Here is a 25,379-nt window from a genome sequence, read left to right on the forward strand (position 1 = left end):
GTTACATTTATAAAGTACATTATAAAAAACGTTTTTCAACCTTTGGTATTGACAAGCATTATTAGGATGTAAAACGTAAACAAACACATGTTAACTTCACAGAAACTGAGAAAGTAAGTATTATAGTATGATAAGAATTTCGCACGCATGATTTGCTTGTTTACCTTTCATCTCAGCCTTTCAATTGCCAAAATATTTATGATCTTTCATCTTAACCATGTTAACATGTTGAATACAGTACTGCCAGAGACATATGCCTGTATGACATGTATGAGCTATTTCATATATATCATGCACAGTATTGTGATACATTTGTACATGCATGATTAGAAAACTGGTAAACTGATGCATAGCATGAATTATTAAAAATTGGATATGATATAAATGGTAAAAATTTAACATCATATTAATAATTATATTAATTTATAATCTGCACAAACTGCACTTAATCTGTTAATTACAGCAAAGACGTATATTAGTGCTCTGTCATACGTTCTTGATAATAATAAATTGCAGTCATTTTCATTCCATGTCATATTTTAAAAATATTTATAAACTAACTGGAGATTTTATTCTATAATCATCAGGTAACCATCATTCTATAAAACCGCAGCTGTATATTTGGGGAAGTTTTTACAATGAATGAAAAGGTTGATGTACTTTGTCTACAATATTGAATATTTAAAAGTACATTGTCATGAAACAATAACATTGTCATGAAACAATTCCATTCTCATGAAACAATAACATAGACTCTTTAGTCTTTTATTAATACCAACAAATACAATGTATATGCAATGTATATGCATTTTAATACACAATAAACATAGTATTACACAAATTATACTGATATTAAAGCATGAAAATATAATCGTCATTTTCACAAAATGCAGCACAGAATTTGAAAGATCAAGGATTTGTATAGTTAACTACAAATCCTTGGAAAGATGAACAGTAAGCCATCCATCATGACAAATCTATTAAGCTATTTTTTTTGTATACAATGTATGCAAAAAGCTGACAGAATATATCTTTAAAAATTGTGTGATAAAAACGACATTATACCTCAAATGGTTTATATCAATATACATGATATACGTCAAATGGTGTACCTGAATTATTATAAAAAATATATAAAAAAGGAAAGAATAGTTATGATAGTAAACATAATAAAGATGACCACACAATACATACTACTACATGTATTAGAGGTATGGTTGGCTCACATTTATACATTAATATAATTTCAGTCGGTTGATTTTATGAATTAGAATGAAATTATTTTCTTCTGAATTGTCTGCCCATAGATGGCGTTTATGTTAAGTGGTTTATGTGATTTGGCGGTTAAATCATTCGGCACGACAGGGTCTACTTGATAGGTCACGTTAATACTGCATCCATGCTATTTGATATTTTGTATCATGCATTAAGAGATTGATTGATTTACAAATGATTGTGTGTATTGAAATACGAGTTGTACGTCTGAGCATGGAAGTAATATTGAAAGGAATGGAAATCCAATTGGAATTTCTTGCTATTGCACAATATTGTGCAATTAGATATTTCTTGCTAATTTGTGCAATACTGTGCAATTGAAAATATTTGCTATTGCACAATACTGTGCAATTGAAGATTTCTTGCTATTGCACAATACTGTGCAATTGAAGATTTCTTGCTATCGCTGAATTTATAACTGTGCAATTGAAAATTTCTTGCTATTGCACAATACTTTTAAAATATAATAATTTTGGATATTGATTTGGACCAACTTGAAAACTGGGCCCATAATCAAAAATCTAAGTACATGTTTAGATTCATCATATCGAAGAGGCCCAAGAATTCAATTTTTGTTAAAATCAAACTTAGTTTAATTTTGGACCCTTTGGACTTCAATGTAGACCAAATTAAAAACGGGACCAAAAATTAAGAATCTACATACAGTCAGGGGTACTACTTGTACAAGTGTATTTTATTTACTTGAAGAAGTGAAAAAAAATATACACATATAAGTTAATAAATAATGTTTGAATAATCTCCCCTTAATTTTCTGAAAAATTTACTTGTATAAGTAAATTTTTCTTACAATCTAACAAAAATCCTCAAGTTTTGAGATGTAAAATCATGCCTTAAATGATTTTTCCCAGGTTTGCTCAAATTTTTTCATTAAAGTTCAATGTTTCATCTCATTAATTCATCAAAGAAACTGATTGAGCAAAGATCTTGTATATTTGCGCAAGGCCTTCAAAAATTGCTCCTTTGGGGCTTGTAAATGAGCAGTGTTAAGAAGATAACAGACAAATGGGACTTTCATTGTCCATGAAATTACACTTAAATGATAAGAAAAGACATCTGCAAAGGGTACACAATTTAAAATTCTATTAGAGCAAAGAAATATTTAGAATTCAAGAAAAGAAGAAAGGTTGATTTTTTTACCTATACAAGTAAAAAAATCTGAATGCCGAAGGGACATAACTCAGCCAATTTTTTTTTTACCTATACAAGTAAATAAAATTCACTTGTATAAGTATCCTTCAAATTTACTTATATGTGTATATTTTTTTTTACTTCTTCAAGTAAATAAAATACACTTGTATAAGTAGTACCCCTGACTGACATACACAGTTAGATTTGGCATATCAAAGAACCCCAATTATTCAATTTTTGATGAAATCAAACAAAGTTTAATTTTGGACCCCGATTTGGGCCAACTTGAAAACTGGGCCAATAATAAAATATCTAAGTACATTTCTAGATTCAGCATATCATAGAACCCCAAGGATTCAATTTTTGTTAAAATCAAACTAAGTTTAATTTTGGACCCTTTGGACCTTAATGTAGACCAATTTGAAAACGGGACCAAAAATTAAGAATCTACATACACAGTCAGATTAGGCATATCAAAGAACCCCAATTATTCAATTTTTGATGAAATCAAACAAAGTTTAATTTTGGACCCTTTGGGCCCTTTATTCCTAAACTGTTGGGACCAAAACTCCCAAAATCAATACCAACCTTCCTTTTATGGTCATAAACCTTATGTTTAAATTTCATAGATTTCTATTTAAAAATACTAAAGTTATGGTGCGAAAACCAAGAAAAATACTTATTTTGGTCCCTTTTTGGCCCCTAATTCCTAAACTGTTGGGACCAAAACTCCCAAAATCAATCCCAACTTTCCTTTAGTGTCATAAACCTTGTGTTAAAATTTCATTGATTTCTATTCACTTTGACTAAAGTTAGAGTGCGAAAACTAAAAGTATTCGGACGACGACGACGACGCAGACGACGACGCCAACGTGATAGCAATATACGACGAAAAATTTTCAAATTTTGCGGTCGTATAAAAACCGTGCATATGTTGACTACTGGTTGTCTTTTTGTTTCCTTGTGATGTTGGGTTGCTGTCTTTTGGACATGCTCCTTTTCATCAAAATTTACAATAGTACAGCTTTATTTTTTCATACTTTTCGCTTGTGCAAGTTTTTTAACACCAAATTCTATTGTCAAGTTTCGACAGCCAAGGATTGAATTGGTTATAGATTTATATTTATACCTGGACTTCTTTTCTGCCCAGAGGTAAAAAAAAACCCATCTAAATCAGCTGTGATTGTGCAGGATGTATAAAATCGCTGCCTCGTCTGGGCGAAATCAGGACGTTAATTTATATTGCCTGGTGAATGTCAGACTCAGTATGTCAAATAACCATTGTAGCAACTCGCATATTGGTCAGAGTCCGAGAGTTGCCTGTTACAATGCAAAACGTTTGTCTCTATCCAGCATATCCTCATTTTCCAGTAGAACCAGTAGTTCTAATTCCTTCATTTTGATCAGCTCTTTAAGAATCTTCCTATTATGTACTTAGTGTCTTTAGTTACGCAACAAATTATATTTCAAGCAATTTGCGCGGTCTTTTTTTAGCTCACCTCGTCCATCACTTATCGTCCGTCGTCGTCGTCCCTAGGCCTACAATAACCTCAACAGTATATGACGTATTAATGTGTTATTATTTCACAAACAAAAAGGTTTGACTATTAAAAATTAAAAATGGTAAAAGTAGAAACGACCTGTAATCATGGCCAGAGCCCTATCAGTATAATATGATCGATAAACAAAATATGTTAATTACTTTGAAGTTTCCATGATACACAACGATTATAGTGGCTTTAGAATAAAAAAATGTTCAACAACTCACATATGCCATATTTATTTAACAATGTCCTGTCGGTTTTCGACAAACCCGAGATCCCAAAAGAATTTATTGACCTTAAAAAGATGTTAGATGCATGTTTGAGAAACGGTCTACGGTTTTGAATCATATGGATGTAAAAATGCCTTTATTTAAGTTCGTACATAGTATACACAACAATAAAAAATTAAGAGATAAAGCAAGATTTCACCCGTGTAACATGCACTGGAGTAAGACAAGGTGGATATATTTCCCCTCAATCATTCTCAATATATATGTGAATGACCTTCATGTTTGTTGTTGTTTATATCCTTGAACGGTGAGTTTGTCATCGATATCAAATTGTCGTGGAAATCATTTGTATGTATATCATGTATAAAGAAATATTTAACGTTGAATTAGAGAGGAAAGAAAAAACATAAGTATTTATATTTTTCAATATTCAAAATATGATAAAATATTATTGATCTCTATAACTATGTTACTTGTAATTGTATTTTTATGAGAAATAAAGTAATTCTTCAACTTGCCGATTTTTTTCCTTTTTAATTAATATATTTGTTTCAATACTTTTTTTCAATATTATTTATTGCAGTGTTACTTGAATGGTTACCTATGATGAAGAATTTGGCATCTTATAAACAAATACATTATAATGGTTAAAACAAGAGTATACATCACCTTTGTCGCTGTTTTAGTTGTTTTCTTTGTGTTAACAATATTTGTATATCGCTTCTTGAACCGAGTTTCTAACAAATCCTCCGATGGAAAGTTCTATATTCCAATGCACCCACAAATGTATATACAACAGGACAAATCGCAAACAGATTACAGTAAAGAAATGGACCAACTTAACCGAGAACAAGTAAGCATGGACGACCCGAGGCTTATAAAACTTATACGAAATCACTGGATTGAAAATCCATCAGATGCGGAATATAATCTACAATTCCCGGATTTGCTGGATCCATCTGCAGGACAGGCTCCTTTCGTCGATAATAGAATGAGTTTCAAGGTTTGTGTACTTTTTTAGTTTGATACATTAAATAGAAGTACACAACAGCAAGGCCGAATTTTAATTAGAAATGCCAATAAGTTGTCTTTGATAATAAAAAAATTGACGTGAGAAAAAAAAAGTGCACTCTAAGTAGCAGCTTCTCAGAGCTGCATACAAGTTTAACAAATAAGGCAGCCGTACGGCCTTCAACAATGAGAAAACTCCATCTATTGTATAGTTTGCTTTAAAAGGCCCCGCCATGAAAAATGTGAAACAATTTGATTGATAAAACTAACGACTGAATTATGACAAATCAGTTTACGAAAAAAACCTATGACAGACATGAACCAACGCAAACTACTGAACTACATGCTCCGGACTTGAGACAGGAACTCAAAGACCATGGCGGAGTTAAAAATGTTTACGAGCGCTCAACTTACCATCTACTTGAACCCGAGTCGTTACTTTAAGTTATACTGACAAAGAGAATTTTAACTGAGAAATCATTTCAAACATTTCAGGAAAGTGGATTTTACGTTGAATGTGGTGCTTTAGACGGAGAAACTAGGTCGAACACTTTGATGTTAGAACGGTTACGGAAATGGAACGGACTGTTGATAGAAGCTGATCCATCCAATTACAAAAATTTGAAGGAAAAGCATAGAAAAGCATTTAGCATCAACGCCTGTCTAAGTATATACCCCTTTCCGGTTATAGTAAGTACAACAGATACGTTATATCGTATGTATTAGATATACTGTTACCAAGTTGTATCCTCAGACTGGTTTTCTTTCTCTAATGTTCATTCAGTCAAAATATCAAAGGAATATTTGACACGACTTTCTTTAATTTTTCTAAATGGGCGATGTGCGCTACTATCATCCTTAGGGTTTATAATGATAAAAAAAAAGTTATCAAAAACCTTATCCTTTGAAACTGTTTGACCAATCAAATTAGACGTCGTGTTCTCAATCTGGATGATCCTAAAATTAAATATAAACTTAAAAACATTTATAACGGATTTTTTTATCACAACAAACTTGTTTAATATTTTTATGTCCGTCCGTCTGTCCCACTTCAGGTTGAAGTTTTTGGTCAGGGTACTTTTTAATGAAGTTGAAGTCCAATCAACTTGAAACTTAGTACACATGTTCACTATGATACGAATCGGATCTTCGTATAATAATGCCAAATTAGGGTTTTTACCCTAATTTCATGGTCCACTGAATATAGAAAATGATAGTGACTCTGAGTAGGTGCATCCGTGTACAATGGACACACTCTTATTAACATATATATAATATGTTTAATATGGTTGAAGCCAGGGTTTAAGTGTCCTATTCGTTTTTTTCCTGTACTTTGTAATTTATTTATTTTTTGTGTGTTGCAGATGGAGTTTAAACAGCGATTTAGTCAAGGTAAACTAATAGAAAATGAAAGAGATCGTGGTGGAAAGAAAGGTACCGTCATAGAGGTCCAGTGCTTTCCTTTATACTCAATACTATTAGCTATAAATGTCACTCGTATAGACTTTTTTAGCCTGGACGTAGAAGGGGACGAACTCAAAGTTCTGCAAACATTGCCATTTGATCAAGTTGACATAGAAATGATGACCGTCGAGTATAAACACATAGACCTAGGCGAAGATTATCTTAAAAAATATGTAGAAAATAAAGGATATGATTCTCTAGTCAAAATAGGACATTATAGGCAATGGGCTAATGATATTATTTTTAAAAAGAGAAAAACGTAATTTCAGATTGTACTGTGGATTCATTATTATTATTTTGTTGGTAACCAATTTTCATTGATTTCTTTGGAATTAATGAAAGTTCAACAGAATATAAATTTCCTTTTAATAGGTTGTAATGATAACTTTGAAAAAAACCCCACGAAAATTGGTTCCCACGAAAATAAATGAATACACAGTATCTTTTATATTGGTTTTTGCTTTAAAATGTTTATCCACCAAAGGTGTTCAGACAACCAGCTTTAAAAAGGTTAATCCATTAAAGGTGTTCAGACAACCAACTTCTTGTCTTCCATTGACTTAGTGAATGTTTTCATGCAGGATTCAATTTTCCAACGAATATTTGCTTTGTGAGTAACTGTACTTAACCAATGATATATGTGTAGATTTTAAACAACTTTGTATGAACTACAAACATTCACTCATTTCAGTCAATTTTGTTTTCCTGTTTAAGTAATACTAATTAAATGTAAATCAAAAACAAAAAAATAAGGAAAAAATATTGCAAGGACATTTTTAAAACATAGGCAATTATAGTTTAGAGATTTTTTTTTCAAGTTCTAAATAACTTTACTATAATTACTACCTTACATTTAACCCACATTTGTAATACACTATGAAAATTACAGAAAGGCAAGACCTATCTCTCTGCCAACAGCTTGTTTATTATATTAATACTCAATTTAAACAACATTTATAGTATCATTATATTCATTTTATACATTTAAATGGTACATTATATAAAGGTTAATAAATTACAATAGAAACAATAACAAATGTACGATTATTCTAGATATACAGAATAAAATTATAATATATATATATGTAAGTGTTAGTTATTTTTCATCCAGAAAATCTTGAATGGCAGTGTTCACTTCATCGGCTTTATCAATGTGTGGCCAATGTCCCACATCATCAAGCAGTTTGGTTTTCATTTTTGGTAAATATGTTTTGTTCATTTCTGCTAGTTTCGTATCGAGAAATGAATCATCTCTACCCCAGATAATCAGCGATGGAATATCGATTTCTGTTGATACCGTATCTTTTCTGTAACTCAATGCAGCTTTGTACATGTTCAGTTGCTTTGAAAATCCTAAAACAGAAAGGATACAAAACATAGAAAAATGTAGGAATCATGTGATCTGTATAAACCGATATTTTCTCTAAAGCAAATTCATTTTGATGACTGGTTCCTACACAGAAACACTGACGTGCTTAATTGGCAACACTTTCTTACAGATGTAATTTTAAAACGTTTTGTTGTTGTAGGAAAGTATAAGTACCGATAGCCTGTATCACGTCCGGTTAGTTTTCTAGCTGTAGTGTCATTTCAGGGTCTTTTATAGCTGACTATGCTCATGTATGGGTTTTACCAATTGTTGAAGGACTTAGGTTCCAGTTAGTATTCTCTTTGATTTGTTGTACATTTGTCATTTCTGGGCCTGAGTATGGGGTTACTTGAAGTATTATTGAAGGCCGTACGGTGACCTATAGTTGTTAATTTGGTCTTTTGGTCTCGTGTGGATAGTTGTCTCACTAGCAACCATCACACATCATCTTATCTTTATATATCAATATATACATGTACATGTATACATTTTAAACATCTTTGACCTTTTTCAACATACCATGTTTTGAATACATATAACGGTAAGCTTGTATTTCTTCATCAGTTACAGCACTGCCCAGTCTACCTCCTCCACACATACATCGTAGAAACTCATAATCAAACACACGAATGAGAATCTCAGGAAGATAAGGGACCTGGAACAGCACCATATACCTAGAAAACGAATAGTGTTAATTATATATTTACTGTCTAATATATCTGTCAAACTATTTGGAGTTGGAAAATGTTTCAGTGTAGAAAGTAGAATGTTTATATTTGAGAACTGTTTACGATACGAACATTTCAAGTGAAGTATAATTTTAAGTATGAATTTCTATGAAGAGAAGCGAGTTTTACCCCAAAAAGTGGCGTATTAATCATATCCTAAATTATGTTGATTGATTATTCTTCTTCATTTCATACCAGGCCAGTCTATTCAATCAAAATATCTTTCTGTCCCTACCCTACCCCCCAAAATCACTTGGTTATTTCCTAATGTATGATGATACTCATATTATGGTCCCAAATAGTTATTAACTTTGATAAAATGTTCCTTGTATACTGTTTCTTCTAATATTTTTGTATCAAAGTACTAATGTACTGTTTACTCGAATGACCAAAAGATCATATGGGTGATGAGTAAATGATAGAGATAACCATATCATCTTACAACTGCTAGATGCCAGTCCAGTGGCAAATATTTTATGCTTCGTTAGAAAGACAGCAAATGCAACAAAAGAAGCCGGCTTCATACAAAGGGTAACGTAATGTGGAAAGTCGTATTACTGATCTCTCCTACAACAAGAGGTATGACTTGTGTACTCATTCAATCCTGATTCGATTGTGTATCCAAGTAGTCGGACAGACGAAAGACACCTTCTCGGTACTTATCTTGTTGGAAATTCTAGAAGTCCGGTCGACTATGCTTAAAAACCTAAAGTAACCGTCGATGGTGCTTGTAGTATGAAGTGGTTACCTTGTTTTCAGATACTATTAACTTTGTTTTCGTTTTTCTTTAATACCCACAGCGTTGTAACATTGGCTTTTTTACATAAGTTTTTCATGGTCGTTTTGGTAATTCTACTAATTTTCAAGATCTTATAGAATTGACAGCATGTGTGGTTTGAGATTGATGAAAAAGATACTATATATAATGCAATGTATAATTCAGAGAAAAAGTCAAACAAACAAAAAACAGTTACCAAGACTTTGCTCTCTGTGACGATCTTTTTTCAATTGATTCTAAAAACGCTGCAGGATGGGGAGAATTCAAAATAATCAATTTATCAACTAATTCTGGAAATTCTGTTGCAACATGATACGCTACTGTTCCTCCAAAGTCATGGGCTACCAATATACACGACTTGTAATCTGAAAACAAAAAATATTCATAAGAAAATGTGTTATATAACTTATGATTGATTAAAGTACACTCGAAATAGCAAAATTTTATGCGTATGTAGATATATAACGATGTGGTAAGAGTGCCTATGAGATGTAATGTGCTACCAAGTGTAAAAGTAAACCATTATAAGTCAAAGTGCGGTCTTCAAGTATGGAATGTTATGTCCAATCATATTGCAGCAAATTGCAGAGGTCATACAATAATCTGGAAAAACCCAATTTTGATCATTTTGTTTTCCGTCAACATCTTAACCTAGCGTGGTCGTTATACAAGATCCGGGCTCTTTCGGCCGTTTAGTCACAAATTAATGAAACACAACGGATCTTCACAATTTCCTTGGGTCGTCAGAAAATGAGGACGAACTTGCCAGACGGACATGCCTGTAAAGAAATTGAGAACCAGACCATCACGTTGACCACTATGTCACTGAATTCAGGTGAACCATGTCTGATGGACATCATACCTTGTGCAGATTTATTAGATCAAAATGATTTCTGTTGTCTTAATTGCTCATTATAACTGCAAAAATATATGTAATACAAAACGATATAGATTTTAAAAGCATACGTTATATAAACCATGAAATACTTTGTTGTATATGACACCTGCCATATGTCATCCGTTGCAGTGAATACTAATTTTTTATCAGGTCAATGCGACCATAGATGTAATGGTATTACATTTATGATGCGACAAACATATAATATAAACTTTCTCGCTCAATAATTTAAAACCAGTCCGGTTTCGTACTAGATCGTGCGTTTTAATGAAAAATTTGTAAAAGGCATATCAAACCCAAAAAAAAAAAAAACCCCTAAACTAAATATTTAATAACCCTCAACTGTTTTGCCCAGGATATATAAGCATTAACAATATCTTACTTAAAGCTCGCACAAGGTTGGCAATTTTTCTTATTTTTGAAGTTAAGTAAGCAGTGATTTCTGATGGTTTGTCAGAATCTCCAAATCCCTTCAAGTCTATAGCAACTGTTCTGTTAAATAAATAAATTGTATAATAAGGTTACCTTCAACTGTTCAAATACCTTAGCTTACTTTCTGTAGCGAGCGTATTTTAATCCTGTTTTACAAATTATGTACCTTTTTAGGGGGGATACGCACTAAGACATCACATTCATGTGCCTGTAACAAGTCGGATAAAAGTATTAAGTGCTGTACGTTGTTGTCTGTCTATGTAAGTCTTTCGATGAAATAGATCTAACAAACGAAATAATTGCCTGACTCAGTGATTGTTGTTTATCTGCTCCACACATGCATGTGTACTTTAATTATTTTTTTTTAAATGCATTATTTTATCACGTTTATGTAGGAACAACATCTCGAGGATTGGCAAAAGGTTTGTTGTACTGTAACAATAATCATTGCTGTATAAATTCATGTCATCAAGTTTGCTGCTCCTCACCAGTATTTTAACAGATAACCCTGTACTTAAGAAGCAGTTTGTTCTTTATTTCTTTGCCTGCTTTTATTGATTCTTTATTGTTTTGCACTTTATTTTTCTGTTTTGTTTTCCCCATTCAGGCTATACTGTATGTGCTTTAACGAGTAACAACACCCATTTTATGATCTGACATAATCACATCTGTTATATTTTGTAATTCATATAATTTATCTATGTATAAAACAGTATGTCATCGTCTAATGGCTTTTACGAGAAACATCTGTTTTTCTTTAAATATAGGCATGTAAAGAACGATTCAGATTTTCATTGTAACGACGCGCGTTTCTTCAACATGTCCAATGCATGAATATATCTGTGACTGAATACATTATAACCTACCTATATCACTAATTGAATACACTGTATCCTATCTATATCTCTGACTAAATACTTTTTATTCTATCGATATCTCTGACTGAACACTTTTATCCTTCCTATATCTCTGACTGAATACTTTGTATCCTACATATATCTCTGACTGAATACTTTCTATCCTACCTATATCTATTATTTTCATTGTGATAACAAATCATTGAATGAAATTAAAAACCCGTAAGGGTCCATAATTGGATTAATTAAGTATTCCTATTCTTATTCTTTTATCTCTGACTGAATACTTTGTATCCTATCTATATCTCTGACTGAATACTTTGTATCCTACCTATATCTCTGACTGAATACTTTGTATCCTACCTATATCTCTGACTGAATACTTTGTATCCTACCTATATCTCTGACTGAATACATAGTATCCTACCTATATCTCTGACTGAATACTTTGTATCCTACCTATATCACTAATTGAATACACTGTATCCTATCTATATCTCTGACTGAATACTTTGTATTCTATCGATATCTCTGACTGAACACTTTTATCCTTCCTATGTCTCTGACTGAATACTTTGTATCCTACATATATCTCTGACTGAATACTTTCTATCTTACTATATCTATTATTTTCATTGTGATAACAAATCATTGAATGAAATTTAAAACCCGTAAGGGTCCATAATTGGATTAATGTAGTATTCTTATTCTTATTCTTTTATCTCTGACTGAATACTTTGTATCCTACCTATATCTCTGACTGAATACTTTGTATCCTACCTATATCTCTGACTGAATACTTTGTATCCTACCTATATCTCTGACTGAATACATAGTATCCTACCTATATCTCTGACTGAATACTTTGTATCCTACCTATATCTCTGACTGAATACTTTGTATCCTACTTATATCTCTGACTGAATACTTTGTATCCTACCTATTTTTCTTACTGAATGTCTGTATGCTTCCTATATCTCTGACTGAATACTTTGTATCCTACTTATATCTCTGATTGAATACTTTGTATCCTACCTATATATCTGAATGAATACGTTATATCCTACCTATATCTCTGACTGATGATACTTTGTATCCTACCTACATCTCTGACTGAATACTTTGTATCCTACCTATATCTCTGACTGAATACTTTGTATCCTACCTATATATCTGACTGAATACGTTATATCCTACCTATATATCTGACTGAATACGTTATATCCTACCTATATCTCTGACTTAATACTTTGTATCCTACCTATATCTCTGACTGAATACATAGTATCCTACCTATATCTCTGACTGAATACTTTGTATCCTACCTATATCTCTGACTGAATACTTTGTATCCTACTTATATCTCTGACTGAATACTTTGTATCCTACCTATATCTCAGACTGAATACTTTGTATCCTACCTATTTTTCTGACTGAATGTCGGTATGCTACCTATATCTCTGACTGAATACTTTGTATCCTACCTATATCTCTGATTGAATACTTGAAATCCTACCTATATCTCTGACTGAATTCTTTAATTTGATGTCTCCACACAAACCAGAAGTCAGGAAAACTATGCAGAAACAACATCAATGGTTTGTCTTTGTTTCCTTTACTAACGCAATGCCATTTAACATCCTATAGATTAAATAAAGTATGTTAGTAGTAATAAGAGTCGTTCTTCTTATTGATAATTAGAGCTTAATATCTTTTCAACATCTGGTTATCATCTATTTCGTTTGTGAATATTCTTATATCATTAACAAAAACACAAACTATTCCACCATAAACATGATAAACAAAAACATAAATTACTCTCTAGAAGTATTATATAGGGGCATTAGTGTTAATGAGACAACTCTTCATTCAAGTCACAATTGGTTAACAGTAAACAATTATAGGTCAAAGTACTGCCTGCAGCACAGTTCCTTGGCTTGCACCGAACAGCAAGCTATAAAGGGCCCAAAAATGACAAGTGTTAAACAGTTAATGCAAACAGGGAAACCAACGGTCTAATCTATAGTATATACAAGACACGAGAAACACCTATCAATAAAAGAAACGAGAAAACCTATCAATAAAAGAAACGAGAAACACATACATGACATATCAATAAAAGAAACGAGAAACACCTATGAACCGCACAAACAAACGACAACCACTGATCATTGACTTAGGACAGTTGCATGGAGAGTTGTCTCATTGGCACTCATATACCAGGCCACATCTTCTTATATCTATAGACTGAATAGATAAATAAATATGATCTATAACACAATATATATACAATGTGGGAACATTTGGTTGATTATTTAGGGAATCACTGAAGTATGATTGGAGCGGGTTCCTCTTCGTCAGTCTTTGGACCCAACTTATATAAATGTCTGGATCCTCCACTGCTTCCCCATTCCCGAAAGCTGTTTGTTTGACGAATAATTAATATATCGTGTCACGCGGCCAATTTATACGTACTTATATATCGTAGGTCCATACTTTTTCAATGAAAATTGTGACTTTACGAGCTAAATAGCACGAAAACAAATAATACGAAGATGCTCTTAATAAAAAGGCACCATTTTTTTTAAATCTGAATTAAGCAGTGTTTGGGTTGAGTCCTTAACCTTTCGCACTCCGTGACGGATGACCTTGGCAAAGCATTCATCTCGAGTGAATGCATCAATATTTACTTGATCAAAAGATTTTTGAATTTCCTTCCCAGCAGATAACCTATTTTCTTTTTCAAGTGGATACAGGGAAGAACAAATAACATATACAATATATATATATATATAAGTACGTCTGAGTCAGTGACAACTCTACAACAGATGTATCCATTGGATCGCCATCAATGATGGTGATACATGGCTGCGTACATAATGTATATACAACTCGTCTAAACATCAACCCAACAATGTTAGATCTGTAAATTTGCTTTCGCAAATTTTTGGTTCTTCCCTCGCCGGGATTCGAACCCATGCTACTGTGATGTCGTGACACCAAATCGCCTGCACTGCAGCCGTCCCGCTAGACCACACGACCACCTGGGCTCTCAAAATAAAGAGCTTTCGCTGGCCGTTTGTTACCTTTCCACGTCAGTTTTAATCTAGCGGCGTACTACAGTACATGATATATAAGGCATGAAGATGTTATTGTTACAGATCAGCTAAATTATCTATAATAAAGGATCCTACAAATTAATGTAATATACAGTCACAGAAAATAATTATATTTATAAGTACGTCTGAATCAGTGACAACTCTACAACAGATGTATCCATTGGATCGCCATCAATGATGGTGATACGTGGCTGCGTACATAATGTATATACAACTCGTCTAAACATCAACCCAACAATGTTAGATCTGTAAAGGTTCTTCCCTCGCCGGGATTCGAAACCCATGCTACTGTGATATCGTGACACCAAATCGCCTGCACTTCAGCCGTCCCGCTAGACCACACGACCACCTGGGCTCTCAAAATAAAGAGCTTTCGCTGGCCGTATGTTACCTTTCCACGTCAGTTTTAATCTAGCGGCGTACTACAGTACATGATATATAAGGCATGAAGATGTTATTGTTACAGATCAGCTAATATATCTATAGTAAAGGATCCTACAAATTAATGTAATATACAGTCACAGAAAATAATTATATTTATAAGTACGTCTGAGTCAGTGACAACTCTACAACAGATGTATCCATTGGATCGCCATTAATGATACATTATGTACGCAGCCATGTATCACCATCATTGATGGCGATCCAATGGATACATCTGTTGTAGAGTTGTCACTGACTCAGACGTACTTATAAATATAATTATTTTCTGTGACTGTATATTACATTAATTTGTAGGATCCTTTACTATAGATAATTTAGCTGATCTGTAACAATAACATCTTCATGCCTTATATATCATGTACTGTAGTACGCCGCTAGATTAAAACTGACGTGGAAAGGTAACATACGGCCAGCGAAAGCTCTTTATTTTGAGAGCCCAGGTGGTCGTGTGGTCTAGCGGGACGGCTGCAGTGCAGGCGATTTGGTGTCACGATATCACAGTAGCATGGGTTCGAATCCCGGCGAGGGAAGAACCAAATTTACAGATCTAACATTGTTGGGTTGATGTTTAGACGAGTTGTATATATATGAGGGTACTTTTTTATATGGCCTTCCAAATACCGTTTCGATCCCTAACATCACTGAAGAGACATTTATTGTCGAAATCCGGATATGGTGTACTAAAGAAATATTGACACCGAATGTTTGTGTCACAACATCCTGTCCACAAGTTAACATTTTTTTTATTTTTTTTCTGTGACGTATTAAATTTATATTAAGATCTTGTGATCAATTTTATTTGGCAATCGTCAATGGCAGTCAGCAGGGTTAAAGAACATCAGTTGTTCGACCTGTTAGTCAAATGCGTTTTGTTTAAATATACTTTTTCACTCTTTTGGTCTTTTGGAAAATGTTGTTTGTGCTGTTTTTAGACCCTTCTACAACGAAATTTGTTTGACATGCACACGTATAAAAATTGCGGTTTTTATCCAACGCAGTCATAGGTTTGAACATAGTTTTCAATTTAGACTCGTATATATATATATATATATATATAAAATGACTGAATAAATAGTCAACGATAAATCTTACGGGGCGATGGATCATATAAACATGATGCAGTACACTACATAATATAATATATAACAAGTCTAAAAGAATACAACATCACCAAAAACACAATAAAACGAACAATATGTTAGATATTTCGGATAACAGATATCCTTCTTCGGTAATTGCACGATGAAAAATGAATCATGTCAATTCAAATTAAGACTCTATCAAAATCTTGATTATACAATTTAAGCGAACGCTGGAACAATTTTTAAATTTTCAAACACACCGCAAAGTCTACAAAAATATGCCAAAAATAAAAAGTTATTTACGATGTGAACTGGCACAACTCTAAATTCCCAAAGGTGTTGACAGTTGAGATGTTAAACAACTGCGTGGAAATACAGTCCCAATAAACAGTCCTGACCGATCTAAACTGGTATGATATTTAAAATATGACAACGGTAGGGCAGTTGCATCGGAGACTGCGTATTTAAACATCTAAAAATATAGTAATTTGATGATAAGAAAATTGAGTAATAAATGTTTACTAAGGTTAAGTAATAGAACGTGGCTGCGTACTTACACATCTTTGCCAACTGTAATCAAAACTAATATAATTCAAAAATTCCTGAAAAGTGTAAGGGTCCAGTACGGAAGCCGTAGTAACTGGCCACAAGTGATGACAGGAAATTAGTGATGGTAGGAAAAATTAGTGACTCTTCTATGTTTTTTCATTAATGCCCTCTGGGGAAACTGTCCTCAGCTTTCTTATCCAAAAACTTTCCCGAGCAAGTCTGTCGGCCTTTGACCAATCCTCGTTGTGATCTATGATAGTGATGGTAAGTTTTTTTAGATCAGCTTGGGCGTGCCCATGTGATCTTAAATGACGACTTACGGGGAGGTCGGGCTTGCATGTGTAGTCGCTACGATGACCATTCATGCGTTTGTTGAATGGCTGTTCTGTCTCGCCAACATACTGCATGCCACATCGACACTGAAGAATGTATACAACATTCTGGGTTTTGCAAGTTACATTACAAAATATTGTGTACACAGACCCAGTGGAGTGGCAAGTAAATGTTTGAGTATTCACTATTTGTTGGCAAGTCAGACATCGTTTGTTACCACACGACTTGCACCATCCTGTAGTTGAACAGCTTTTATTAGAGGAGACGGCAGCTTTTACAAATAAGTCTTTTAGACTTGCTGGTCTCCGAAAAGCTAAGACAGGAGGATCGGGAAAGATTTTGGATAATTTTGGGTGATTGGCAATACTTTGCCAATTGGCACGGATCAAACGTGAAAGGTTTGAAAAAGCGGGATTGTATGTTAACACAAATGGAACTATTTTGCTGCGCCTCTTCTTTTTGTACTGTAACAGGTCTTTGCGGCTGTTATTGTTAGCACGCGCAAACCCCTTATCTATGTCCCATTTCTTATAACCTCGTTTGATTAGAAATCCGCGAAGTTCCTGTAACCGCTGAGTGACAGCCTCCTCAGAGGAGCAAATCCGCTTTACTCTGAGAGCTTGACTGTACGGGATACTTTTTGTACAGTGTTTGGGGTGACAGCTTTGGGGAGAAAGGTACTGATGTTTATCTGTAGGTTTACAGAAGAGGTCTGTTGATATGACACCGTCCTTTATAGATGTAGTTGTGTCTAAGAAAGATATCTTAGAGTCGGATATTTCATATGTAAATTTAATTGACTGGTGGGCGTTGTTTGCATGTCTGATAAAAGCATCCAATTTTTGTTGGGATTCGATCCATTTCATGTCAACATCATCGATGAAACGGAACCAAGACAGAGGTTTGGATAAAGATGATGAAATAATATGTTTCTCTAATTTGCCCATGAAAATATTGGCGTAAGACGGTGCCATTTTCGTCCCCATCGCTGTCCCGTTTATTTGAAGGTAATTATCACCATTAAAGGTAAAATTGTTGCATTTAAGGACCAGAGTAAGCAGCTGGACTAAACATTCGGTTGGTGGTTCTAAAGTGTTGCGAGAGTCCCATATTTCCCTACACGATTGTATTCCGTCATCATGAGGTATGTTGGTATACAAGGAGGTGACATCTAAAGTGACAAGGAGGGTTTCCGGAGGAAGAGGGTTCAAATTTATATTTATATATATATATATATATGTTTAATCATATATAATGTACGATCGTATTTTTCACGTACAGTAATACTGATTTAATTGTTAAAAGTGTCTATTTAGGACACCATTTGATAGATTGTACAACATGTACAATAATTGTTAGACCATGCTAATTTAAACAGTTTATACTTTTTTTTAAAACGAGAACTTCAAAGAACTGTGTTTTAAAAATTGTAAAAAAAAATTAAGAAAACTAAAATGACAAATACGAACATTTTAATGGAATTAAACGAAAAAAATCAGAGGAATTGGGATTTTTATTAGATTTATTGATAAATACTGTAAGGAGTATAATTTTCGTTAAAATTGCACTGAAAAGTACGCGTGTGTAAACATTTCAATAATTTCTGGATGTATGGCCTGTTTGGATCGGCGCATGAAATTTGAGCGCATTGCTAGGACATTTGAGCGACTTTTTCCTTTTTCAGTTAACATATTTGTTTCTCTATTTTTTCAATATCATTTATTGCAGTGTTACTTGAATGGTTACCAATGATGAAGAATTTAACATCTTATACACCAATACATTATAATGGTTAAAACAAGAGTATAAATCACCTTTGTCGCTGTTTTAGTTGTTTTCTTTGTGTTAACAATATTTGTATATCGTTTCTTGAACCGAGTTTCTAACAAATCCTCTGATGGAAAGTTATATATTCCGACGAACCCACAAATGTATATACAACAGGACAAATCCATAACAGATTACAGTAAAGAAATGGACCAACTAAACCGAGAACAAGTAAGCATGGACGACCCGAGGCTTATAAAAATTATACGAAATCACTGGATTGAAAATCCATCAGATGCGGAATATAATCTACAATTCCCGGATTTGCTGGATCCATCTGCAGGACAGGCTCCTTTCGTCGATAATAGAATGAGTTTCAAGGTTTGTGTACTTTTTTAGTTTGATATATTAAATAGAAGTACACAACAGCAAGGCCGAATTTTAATTAGAAATGCCAATAAGTTGTCTTTGATAATAAAAAAATTGATGTGAGAAAAAAAAAAGCTTCGACAGAGCTGCATACAAGTTTAACAAATAAGGCAGCCGTACGGCTTTCAACAATGAGAAAACTCCATCTATTGTATCATAATAATAGTTTGCTTTACAACGCCCGCCAGGAAAAATGTGAAACAATTTAATTGAGAAAACTATAACAACTGATTTATGACAAAACAGTTTACGATTTTTTTTTATTACAAACATGAACCAACGCAAACCACTGAACTACATGCTCCTGACTTGAGACAGGAACAAAAAGAACGTGGCAGAGTTAAACATGATAATAAGCGCTCAACTTATAGCTATCATCTACTTGAACCCGAGGCGTTACCTTAAGTTATACTGACAAAGATAATGTTTTTTTTGAACATTTCAGGAAAGGGGATTTTACGTTGAATGTGGTGCTTTAGACGGAGAAACTAGGTCGAATACTTTGATGTTAGAACGTTTACGGAAATGGAACGGACTGTTAATAGAAGCTGATCCATCCAATTACAAAAATTTGAAGGAAAAGCATAGAAAAGCATTTAGCATCAACGCCTGTTTAAGTAACTTTGCCATTAAATGCGAGGTTTGGCATGCCATAAAACCAGGTTTAACCCACCACTTTTATTCCCCTTTAAAAGTGTCCTGTACCAAGTCAGGAAGATGGTCATTGTTATATTATTGTTCGTTTCTCTGTGTACTGCATTTTAACGTTGAGTCTGTTTTCTCTTATTTTTGAGATATTGAGATAAGACGTGGCACGGTACTTGTCTATCCCAAATTCATGTATTTGGTTTTCATGTTATATTTGTTATTCTCGTGGTGTTTTGTCTGATGATTGGTCAGTTTCTGTGTATGTTGCGTTTCGGTGTTGTGTCGTTGTTCTCCTCTTATATTTAATGCGTTTCGCTCGGTTTTGGTTTGTTACCCCGATTTTGTTTTTTGTCCATGGATTTATGAGTTTTGAACAGCGGTATACTACTGTTGTCTTTATATATACCCCTTTTCGGTTATAGTAAGTACCACAGATAAGTTGTATCGTATGTATTAGATATACTGTTACCAAGTTGTATCCTCAGACTGGTTTTCTTTCTCTAATGTTCATTCAGTCAAAATATCAGAGGAATATTTGACACGACTTTCTTTAATTTTTCTAAATGGGCGATGTGCGCTACTATCATCCTTAGGGTTAATGATAAAAAAAAGTTATCAAAACCCTTATCCTTTGAAACTGTTTGACCAATCAAATTAGGCGTCGTATTCTCAATCTGGATGATCCTCAAAGTAAATATAAACTAATCCACATTTATAACAGATTTTTTTATCACAACAAACGTGTTTGATTTTTTTAATGACGTCTGTGCGTCAGTTCGTTTGTCCAGTGCTTTCCTTTATACTCAATACTGTTAGCTATAAATGTCACTCGTATAGACGTCTTTAGCCTGGACGTAGAAGGGGACGAACTCAAAGTTCTGCAAACATTGCCATTTGATCAAGTTGACATAGAAATGATGACCGTCGAGTATAAACACATAGACTTAGGCGAAGATTATCTTAAAAATTATGTAGAAAATAAAGGATATGATTCTCTAGTCAAAATAGGACATTATAGGCAATGGGCTAATGATATTATTTTTAAAAAGAGAAAAACGTAATTTCAGATTGTACTGTGGATTCATTATTATTATTTTGTTGGCAACCAATTTTCATTGATTTCTTTGGAATTGACGAAAGTTCAACAGAATATAAATTTCCTTGTAATAGGTTGTAATGATAACTTTGGAAAAAAAACCACGAAAATTGGTTCCCACGAAAATAAATGAATACACAGTATCTTTTATTGGTTTTTGCTTTAAAATGTTTATCCACCAAAGGTGTTCAGACAACCAGCTTTAAAAAGGCTAATCCATTAAAGGTGTTTAGTCTTCTTGTCTTCCATTGACTTAGTGAATGTTTTCATTTAGAATACAATTTTCCCAACGAATATTTGCTTTGTGAAAAACTGTACTTTACCAATGATATATGTATAGATTTTAAACAACTTTGCATGAACTACAAACATTCACTCATTTCATTCAATTTTATTTTCCTGTTTAAGTAATACTAATTAAATGTAAATCAAAAACAAAAAAACAGGGAAAAAATATTGCAAGGACATTTTTAAAACAAAGGCAATAGTTTAGAGATTTTTTTTTCAAATACTAAATAACTTTACTATGATTACTACCTTACATTTTACCCAACATTTGTAATACACTATGAAAATTACAGAAAGACAAGACCTATCTCCCTGTCAACAGCTTGTTTATTATATTAATACTCAATTTAAACAACATTTATAGTATCATTATATTCATTTTATACATTTAAATGATCATTATATTCATTTTATACATTTAAATGATCATAATATTCATTTTATACATTTAAATGGTACACTATATAAAGGTTAATAAATTACAATAGAAACAATAACAAATGTACGATTATTCTAGATATACAGAATAAAATTATTATATATACATATATATGTAAGTGTTAGTTATTTTTCATCCAGAAAATCTTGAATGGCAGTGTTCACTTCGTCGGCTTTATCAATGTGTGGCCAATGTCCAACCTCATTTAAAAGTTTGGTTTTCATTTTTGGTAAATATGTTTTGTTCATTTCTGCTAGTTCCGTATCGAGAAATGAATCATCTCTACCCCAGATAATCAGCGATGGAATATCGATTTCTGTTGATACCGTATCACAAAATTTTCTGTAACTCAATGCAGCTTTGTACATGTTCAGTTGCTTTGAAAATCCTAAAACAGAAAGGATACAAAACATAGAAAAATGTAGGAATCATGTGATCTGTATAAACCGATATTTTCTCTAAAGCAAATTCATTTTGATGACTGGTTCCTACACAGAAACACTGACGTGCTTAATTGACAACACTTTCTTACAGATGTAATTTTAAAACGTTTTGTTGTTGTAGAATAAGTATAAGTACCGATAGCCTGTATCACGTCCGGTTAGTTTTCTCGCTGTAGTGTCATTTCAGGGTCTTTTATAGCTGACTATGCTCATGTATGGGTTTTACCAATTGTTGAAGGAATTAGGTTCCAGTTAGTATTATTCTCTTTGATTTGTTGTACATTTGTCATTTCGGGGCCTGGGTATGGGTTTACTTGAAGTATTGTTGAAGGCCGTACGGTGACCTATAGTTGTTAATTTGGTCTTTTGGTCTCGTGTGGATAGTTGTCTCACTAGCAACCATCACACATCATCTTATCTTTATATATCAATATATACATGTACATGTATACATTTTAAACATCTTTGACCTTTTTCAACATACCATGTTTTGAATACATATAACGGTAAGCTTGTATTTCTTCATCAGTTACAGCACTGCCCAGTCTACCTCCTCCACACATACATCGTAGAAACTCATAATCAAACACACGAATGAGAATCTCAGGAAGATAAGGGACCTGGAACAGCACCATATACCTAGAAAACAAATAGTGTTATATATTTACTGTCTAATATGTCTGTCAAGTTGTCAACCTATTTAGAGTTGGAAAATGTTTCAGTTTAGAAAGTAGAATGTTTATATTTGAGAACTGTTTACGATACGAACATTTCAAGTGAAGTATAATTTTAAGTATGAATTTCTATGAAGAGAAGCGAATTTTACCCAAAAAAGTGGTGTATTAATCATATCCTAATTCATGTTGATTGATTATTCTTCTTTATTTCATACCAGGCCAGTCTATATGCAATCAAAATATCTTTCACGGTCCTACCCTCCCCCCGAAAATCACTAGGTTATTTCTTTTTATATGATGATACTCATATTATGGTCACAAATAGTTATTAACTTTGATAAAAGGTTCCTTGTACTGTGTCTTCTAATATTTTTGTATCAAAGTACTTTTTACTCGAATGACCAAAAGATCATATGGGTGATGAGTAAAAGATATAACCATCTCATCTTACAACTGCTAGATGCCAGTCCAGTGTCAAATATTGTAACGCCACCTTCTCAGTACTAATCTTGTTGGAAATTCTAGAAGTCCGGTCGACTATGCTTAAACACCTAAAGTAACCGTCGTTGGTGCTTGTAGTATGAAGTGGTTACCTTGTTTTCAGATACTATTAACTTTGTTTTCGTTTTCCCTTAATACCCACAGCGTTGTTGCCTGTTTTTGACATCAGTTTTTCGTGGTCGTTTGGTTAATACTACTCATTTTAAAGACCTTATAGAATTGACAGCATGTGTGGTTTGAGATTGATGAAAAAGAGACCATATATAATGTAATGTATAATTCAAAGAAAAAGTCAAACATAAAAAAAAATGCAGTTACCAAGACTTTGCTCTCTGTGACGAACTTTTTTCAATTGCTTCTAAAAACGCTGCAGGATGTGGAGAATTCAAAATAATCAATTTATCAACTAATTCTGGAAATTTTGTAGCAACATGATACGCTACTGTTCCTCCAAAGTCATGGGCTACCAATATACACGACTTGTAATCTGAAAACAAAAAATCTTCATAAAAAAAACGTGTTATATAACTTATGATTGATTAAAGTACACTCGAAATAGCAAAAGTTTATGCGTATGTAGATATATAACAATGTGGTAAGAGTGCCTATGAGATGTAATGTGCTACCAAGTGTAAAAGTAAACCATTATAAGTCAAAGTGCGGTCTTCAAGTATGGAATGTTATGTCCAATCATATTGCAGCAAATTGCAGAGGTCATACAATAATCTGGAAAAACCCAATTTTGATCATTTTGTTTACCGTCAACATCTTAACCTAGCGTGGTCATTATACAAGATCCGGGCTTCTTCGGCCGTTTAGTCACAAATTAATGAAACATAACGGATCTTCACAATTTCCTTGGGTCGTCAGAAAATGAGGACGAACTTGCCAGACGGACATGCCACTGTAAAGAAATTGAGAACCAGACCATCACGTTGACCACTATGTCACTGAATTTAGCTATTTTAGGTGAACCATTTCTGATGGACATCATACCTTGTGCAGATTTATTAGATCAAAATGATTACTGAGGTCTTAATTGCTCATTATAACTGCAAAAATATATGTAATACAAAACGATATAGATTTTAAAAGCATACGATATATAAACCATGAAATAATTTGTAGTATATGACACCTGCCATATGTCATCCGTTGCAGTGAATACTAATATTTTATCAGGTCAATGCGACCATAGATGTAATAGCCATAAACTTTCTCGCTCAATAATGTAAAACCAGTCCGGTTTCGTACTAGATCGTGCGTTTTATTGAAAAATTTGTAGAAGGCATATCAAACCAAAAAAAAACCAACCCCCTAAACTAAATATTCAATAACCCTCAGCTGTTTTGCCCAGGATATATAAGCATTAATAATATCTTACTTAAAGCTCGCACAAGGTTGGCAATGTCTTCTCTTATTTTCGAAGTTAAGTAAGCAGTGATTTCTGATGGTTTGTCAGAATCTCCAAATCCCTTTAAGTCTATAGCAACTGTTCTGTTAAATAAATAAATTGTATAATAAGGTTACCTTCAACTGTTCAAATACCTTAGCTAGATTTCTGTAGCGATCGCATTTTAATTCTGTTTTACAAATTATGTACCTTTTTAGGTGGAATACGCACTAAGACATCACATTCATGTGCCTGTAACAAGTCGGATAAAAGTCTTAAGTGCTGTACGTTGTTGTCTGTCTATGTAAGTCTTTCGATGAAATAGATCTAACAAACGAAATAATTGCCTGACTCAGTGATTGTTGTTTATCTGCTCCACACATGCATGTGTACTTTAATTTTCAAAAAAAAATGCATTATTTTATCAACAACATCT

The 25,379-nt window shown here is 33.3% G+C and overlaps 2 protein-coding genes across 3 annotated transcripts in view; one reads left to right on the plus strand and one right to left on the minus strand.

Moving 5' to 3' along the window:
• Positions 1-7,753, plus strand: LOC134714824 (uncharacterized). Its single transcript, XM_063576424.1, has 4 exons — positions 1-113; positions 4,782-5,201; positions 5,705-5,899; positions 6,574-7,753. The coding sequence occupies exons 2-4, from the start codon at positions 4,842-4,844 to the stop codon at positions 6,934-6,936; spliced, it is 918 nt and encodes a 305-aa protein (XP_063432494.1). The 5' UTR covers positions 1-113; positions 4,782-4,841; the 3' UTR covers positions 6,937-7,753.
• Positions 7,579-25,379, minus strand: part of LOC134714822 (epoxide hydrolase 4-like) — a 23,580-nt gene continuing 5,779 nt past the window's right edge. The window contains exons 2-6 of one of the 2 annotated variants that reach the window (XM_063576423.1): positions 13,252-13,376; positions 10,829-10,938; positions 9,745-9,913; positions 8,562-8,716; positions 7,579-8,026 (exon numbers count right to left, since the gene is read on the minus strand). In XM_063576423.1, coding sequence (XP_063432493.1) covers positions 7,770-8,026; positions 8,562-8,716; positions 9,745-9,913; positions 10,829-10,938; positions 13,252-13,376 — 816 coding nt within the window. In that variant the 3' untranslated portion in view covers positions 7,579-7,769. Of the gene's footprint in view, positions 8,027-8,561; positions 8,717-9,744; positions 9,914-10,828; positions 10,939-13,251; positions 13,377-21,578; positions 22,318-22,856; positions 23,012-23,868; positions 24,038-24,934; positions 25,048-25,379 lie in introns of those variants that run through there. The other variant, XM_063576422.1, reaches the window with a different exon arrangement.

Source organism: Mytilus trossulus, chromosome 4, assembly GCF_036588685.1.
Source record: "Mytilus trossulus isolate FHL-02 chromosome 4, PNRI_Mtr1.1.1.hap1, whole genome shotgun sequence".
NCBI classification, from domain to species: Eukaryota; Metazoa; Mollusca; class Bivalvia; order Mytilida; family Mytilidae; genus Mytilus; species Mytilus trossulus.

Coding starts and splice junctions, on each gene's coding strand:
- LOC134714824 (XM_063576424.1), top strand. CDS start 4,842: ATGGTTAAAACAAGAGTATACATCACCTTTGTCGCTGTTTTAGTTGTT. Junction 5,202..5,704: donor ATAATAGAATGAGTTTCAAG/GTTTGTGTACTT, acceptor CAAACATTTCAG/GAAAGTGGATTTTACGTTGA. Junction 5,900..6,573: donor TATACCCCTTTCCGGTTATA/GTAAGTACAACA, acceptor TGTGTGTTGCAG/ATGGAGTTTAAACAGCGATT.